The 5644-nt window shown below is 47.3% G+C and overlaps 1 protein-coding gene across 1 annotated transcript in view; it reads left to right on the top strand.

The window, feature by feature from the left end:
- The window catches only part of SIDT1 (SID1 transmembrane family, member 1), a gene marked incomplete at its 5' end in the record, with an annotated part of 26808 nt that overhangs the window by 11077 nt on the left and 10087 nt on the right, over window positions 1-5644 (top strand). The window contains 4 exons of the mRNA XM_010186830.1: window positions 2275-2346; window positions 3955-4103; window positions 4741-4814; window positions 5357-5423. Of these exons, the coding sequence (XP_010185132.1) occupies window positions 2275-2346; window positions 3955-4103; window positions 4741-4814; window positions 5357-5423 (362 nt within the window). The remainder of the gene's footprint in view (window positions 1-2274; window positions 2347-3954; window positions 4104-4740; window positions 4815-5356; window positions 5424-5644) is intronic.

Below are 5644 nucleotides of genomic sequence, written 5' to 3'. Positions count from 1 at the left end.
CCTATTGTGTTTCTACAGGGTGTGTCTGACTGATGCCTGTAAAATGTTAACTAGCATCTTTCCTGCCCTCCACATCACCCAGGGCATGCTGGCTTTCTCTGTTTATCTCCTCTTCCCACTCACTGGAATTTCTCTTCCTCCAAAGTACCCCTGGGTCTTGCCTTCTCCATTGCTCCCCTTTCATTTCCCCTTCCCCACCAAGAAAGTGTGGATGGAGGTGCTCAGCAATCTGTCTCTGCCCATTGTCTTTGAATATCCCGCAACTCCATGTGCCCCTTTGCTCCTGCCACCCATCTTATGCCCAGCTTCTGTGGTTAACTTCTGTTTTTAATCCTGTGGGACACCTCCTATTCCACATCATCACTATCTGGTGGACGTCATAGCTGGAGGAACCACACCTCGTGTGATACGTTTACTTTGCTGACTCACTTGCACACTGGGAAGTCGGACTGAAATTAGTGGTTGAGCTGGGTCTGAAGCAGCTGTTTGAGACAGGACAGAGCATCTCCTCACCCTGGCATCCCTGCTTTGTCCAGATTTAAATCTTCCCTTGGTTACTTGGGAGAGAAGATTTACAGGTCACTTGAGAGCGTAAAGCCTTGTCTGAAATGAGGAGGGAGCATCCTTGTGGAACATGACCAACAGGAGGAGGAAGTGTGTGTGCGCGCGCGCATGCATGCCTTGGTGCCATGAATGTGGAGAAATGCTTCTTTCACCCTCTTCCTAGTGATCTGGATTTCCAAATTACTTTAAAGCAATAGGAAAAGCTGCCACAAGAAAAGGAGGGTTACACAGAGAGTAACAAGTAGAAGGCAGATCTTGCTCTGGCAGTAACCTATAACATCATCTTCCTAATCCCAGCTCAGGGCTGAAGGGGGAGTCATGTAGGGGACTGTGGTGTGTCAGAGCCTTCCCTCTGGTGCTCAGTCCATGCCATGTTGTTCAGTTCTGATGCTCCTCTGAGCTGTTCTTTGCCCTGTTAGAGGGATGGGGTAGAGAAGATGAAATGGAGACCAAGACTCAGCCCAACAAGCATAGTGAACGTATCAAAGGAAAGCGGTAATTTGGACTTGAAACATCAGATGTCATTGCTGTTCTCCCCTGCTTAGGAACTGGGCTCAGGCAGGGTGAAAGATTTGGGGCTCTTTACATATGTGGCTAATGGAAAAGGTATAAAAACCAAGCACGGTGTTACAGAAGTACCCAGAACTGACAGCTGGAGAGAGGAATCTGCCTGTGCCTGTGCCTATCAGTTTGAGACAGATCAGGTACTGGGAAGCCAGAGATGCAGCTTGGGAAGCCAGAGATGCAGCTTGGGAAGCCAGAGATGCAGCTTGGGAAGCCAGCTGCAGTAAGGTTGCTTGGTTTTAAATAATAATAATACAGTTCTGTGTCCTGTGTCCCTTTGCTGCTGCCTGGCCAGAGGATGCTGTTACAAGAGTAAAGCTTTACAAGCAGCTGGACCTGTCTGCTGTTTGCCACCAGTGGAAGATGTGGTCTTGCTCCTGCTGCTTTTGCTTCCCTCCCTTTTGTGTTTGACCTCTCAATGAGGGATTCAGCTGGCTGTGTTATGTGCTGTGTTTGTCTGCTGCCAGTTCAGCAGCTGAGCCCCACCATGGAGACAAAAAGAGGGAATGTGGAGGCAGGAGGGGAACGTCCCAGTGCAACCTGGCTGGGAGGTGCAGCCCTCCTTGCTTCAGTTGTGTGGGTGGGAGGCAGGGACTTCCCAGCCCTCAAAGGCTTTCCGCTCCTGTCATCAGGACAAAATCGTGACCACTTTTTGCATGGAGCATTTTTTTTTTTTTTGCTTTCTCCTTGCTTGGTTAAAACTATGTAGCAGCTGTCTTGCCAAAGGCTGTCTATGACTCTTCCAGGGATAACTGGAGGTAGCAATATTTAAGTAAGTGGATGTGTGAGGAGGAGAATTAGAAATTCAGAAGAGTGTTCTGAATATTGTGAGACTTGCTCTACAATTTGCCAAGTCTTGCAGCCTGGGGTTGTGATCCCTGCAGTGTGCTAGGGGGAGGTTTGTGCTTTTGTGAGTCAGACTGGCAGCCTGTGTGGGGAGGCTCAAGGGAATGGGCTTGCTTCACATCGCAAAGCAAGGGTTTCCCTTTTGTACAGTATGCTCTAGAGGGAGACTGCCATCTGTTTCGAGAAATGCTGCTTTTCCCAAGCCCTTCCAGCTCTTCAAGCTGTTTGTATTCACCTCGGAGATGTGCTTCAAAGCACTGACATGAAATTAACTGTCCCTTGGGTCTGTTTTCATCACAGGATCTGGGATTATGACATCTTCGCACCCCATCACAGCCAGCACCCCTGAGGGAAGCAGCTATGGTGCTATTGGTACAGTATCTTCCAGAACTGGAGGCATGGGGAGGGTTCTGCCTGGTGCAGAGGAAGGTACTTTAAGGTGCTTTAAAGCCAGAAGGGAATAAAAATAAAAGAATAAAAACTTGAAAAAAAAACCTGCAGCTTGAGAGGTTCAGGTTGCAATTCAGGGAAAAAAAATATACACCAAAAAGGTGGGAAATATCTGGAAGAGGTTCCCAGAGAGTCTCTGTGATTGGAAGTAGCCTCATGATAGGGCTGCTTCAGGCAGGAAGCTGCTTAGAGACTGACAAAGGTCCCTTCCAACCAAACTTCTAGCAGTCTCTTACTAGCTCATCAGGCCTGCCTTTTGACCAAAGCATGGCTTTCACTGAGAGTCTGAAGGGTTGTGTGCCACACGGCAAGACAGAGTCAAGGCTTCTTGCAGTCCAGAGATTTCATTAGGGGAGGAATAATGTCATGCTGGCAGCAGAGGAGTGGGGGGAAAAAAAACCTCCCAAGGGTCCTGTGAATCAGAGATTATGGGAAATGTTTTCCTTTGCCAGAATATTTCTTAGTCTCCTTACAGCAGTTTTTCTTCCTGTGGAGGGATTGATACTAAACAACTCGGTGCTGTGGACTTTTGGGATGTAACCCTTGAATTTGGCAGTTTGGGGACCCAGGTGCAGGATGATGTGGTCCAGGTCCAGGGCAGAGTGAAGCAGCTGCTCAAATGAGAGAGGAGAGCAGCTCTGTAATTTTTGGTCCCTTCTCGGGATGCATTTGCTCACTGTAGTGTGAAGACAGCCCTGACACTCCAGATGTCACCCAATTGTTGGACTCTGAAGGTGTCCAGCATCTCTGAATGCTTAATGAAGAAACACAGAACTGCTATTTTGTGAAGTTTGGAAAAAATTCAGGAGGAGTTAAGTCCTGGAATAGAGTTGTGGGCTTCAGCACCACCCCATCCTTCCTCCCTCAGTTCTCAAGGAAATGCTTTAAAAGCATTTGGGAAATGAGGAAGAAACCTGTGTTCTGCTCATGCCAGTATGGGCAATGGGCTGACTGGGAGCTTGGCCAGCCAGTGAGAGATGCAGACTGATCCTGGTGACCTGTACGTGACCAATACTGTGAATGCAATGGGAGCAAAGCTGATGCTCTGCCTCCTTTGGAAAAATAACTTTCTTCCTCTTTGTCTTTTGTTCTACAGTAATTTTAGAAAAGCTTATATATAAAGCTTATATAAAATCTAGAAATTAAATAGGTCAGCCCTTTTCTATCCCCTGAACAGTCAGCTGCATTCACTAGAACTTTCTGGCTTGTCTCAGGCATCCAGATTTCAGAGCCCAGGCCAGTAAAGCATAGAAAATGTTAGAGATGAAATGTAATAGAATAGAAGCAGGGGAAAAAACCAAACCAAACCAAAATGAAATGCTGCAAAGGAGGGGAGATGGTCCTTGAAAGTGCTCTTAGCTGATATCTGAGACTTTTGGCAAAGTTTGTGATCATGGAAAAACTGATTCCCTGAAATGGCCATATGAACGTGTCCCAGCAGATTGCTGCTGATATCTGAGGCAGCTTTCTTGCTGCTGTGCATGGAGGGATTTAGCCTTTATCCTGCCTGTTCCCTTCTTCATGCTCCAGATGAATCAAGCTCCAGCGGTGGACGGCAGTTGTCTTCCCCCGAGCGTGGGGCGCCAGCTGGTTCTGACACAGACAGCTCTGTGGAGGAGGAGAGCGACTTCGACACCATGCCAGAAATTGAGAGTGATAAGAATGTCATCCGCACTAAGGTACGGCTGGCATTGTGGCTGTGGCCATGATGCTAGGCCATGGACACATCAGGACCGGGACCAGCACTGGTTACTTGTCAAGGTTTTTAAGTTTCTGCTTCCCTTTTAGGTGGATTTAGTGTAATAAAGCTGAATGTGCTTCTTAGTGCTTTTTTCAGTGTAGAAAGTTTTCCTACTGGGCTAAGTGTGCTGCTGAACGAAGTGATTTAATATGGAAAATCAGAATGTATTGGGGACTTTTGAGAAAGGAGGAAGAAGCCTGGACTGTCCCAGAAAGTCCAAGGAGGTGGGACAGCATAGGAAGAAATTAATGTACAATAGTAGGTAGTCATCTGGTATGAATAGTATGACTGCAGTGGATGTACAGAAGGGCTTTAAGCTCGCAGCTCTCAAACTACCTCCATTTTTCACCCTGTACTGCTCTGTGTGATCAGAGCCATTTCTGGAGGCCAGAGGGTTTTGCAGAATTCATCCCCCATAAAATCAGTGGACACAAAGAGCTCACTGTGTAAAAAATGGTCCAAATACCACCAAGCTGTATATTGTCCAGATATGTCAAGATCTTCTGCTGACTTCTGTAGTCTTCATTAGTTCTTTTCTGTTTTCTTCCCTCTTTCCACACCCACTAATGTTTTAGGTGTTCCTCTATCTGTCAGACTTGTCCAGGAAGGACCGAAGGATTGTCAGCAAAAAATACAACATCTATTTCTGGTAAGGAGAAGACAAACAGGTAAGGCCCAAGCTCTGGACCCAGTCTCTGGTTGTGGAGTCTGTCCACAAGCCCTTCTTCTGACCCACACTTTAGACCTGAGGACATCCTTTGAGCCATCCTGTTACACATTCTGACCCTTTTCCAAGCAGTAACTGCAGTTCCAACATACCTCAGATATCGGTATTTGTGGACCAAGATTCTGGCAACGGATTCTGGTTTGCATAGTTGCTTTAAAGTGGGATAACAACTGGTGTGCTGGAACATACTAAGGAAGGGGAGAAATTTGCACTCAAATGCATGAGCTTGGGGTCCACATCCTAGCTTTTCTTGTGCACTTAGCATTTGCCTCCTGTTGCATTGGTTTGGCCTTCTGCTTCAGGAAATAATAACCAGAAGTATGGAGCTCTGGCTGGGAGGGTAGAGTCTGTTCCCTTAGGCACCGAGGTGTACACATCCCTCCACAAGCACTGTAGGGCTCTGTCTTGGGTGTGCACCAATTGTTTTGAGGTGTGTAACTGCTGCTATGATCTCCTCTCTGCAGGAACATCATCACCATTGCAGTGTTTTATGCCCTGCCAGTCATCCAGCTCGTCATCACTTACCAGACGGTGCGTTGGGCTCTGTGTGGCTGCCTCCCGTGCTTGGGTTCTCTTCCCTTTAAACTTGCCTTGTGGTTGCACAGTGCAAGGATGGCAGTTGCAGTGAAACTGGGGTCACCCACAAATCCTGCTGTCTCTGAGGGGCAGTTCACTTTAGCTGCTCTCTCTGCACCATGTGTTGAGTGTTGCTGCTGGCTTGGCTCACTGAGTTTGCAGTTCAGCTATTTTTG

This window comes from Mesitornis unicolor, unplaced genomic scaffold, assembly GCF_000695765.1.
Source record: "Mesitornis unicolor isolate BGI_N332 unplaced genomic scaffold, ASM69576v1 scaffold11096, whole genome shotgun sequence".
NCBI lineage: Eukaryota > Metazoa > Chordata > Aves > Mesitornithiformes > Mesitornithidae > Mesitornis > Mesitornis unicolor.
This window is presented reverse-complemented; position numbering and strand designations above follow the sequence as displayed.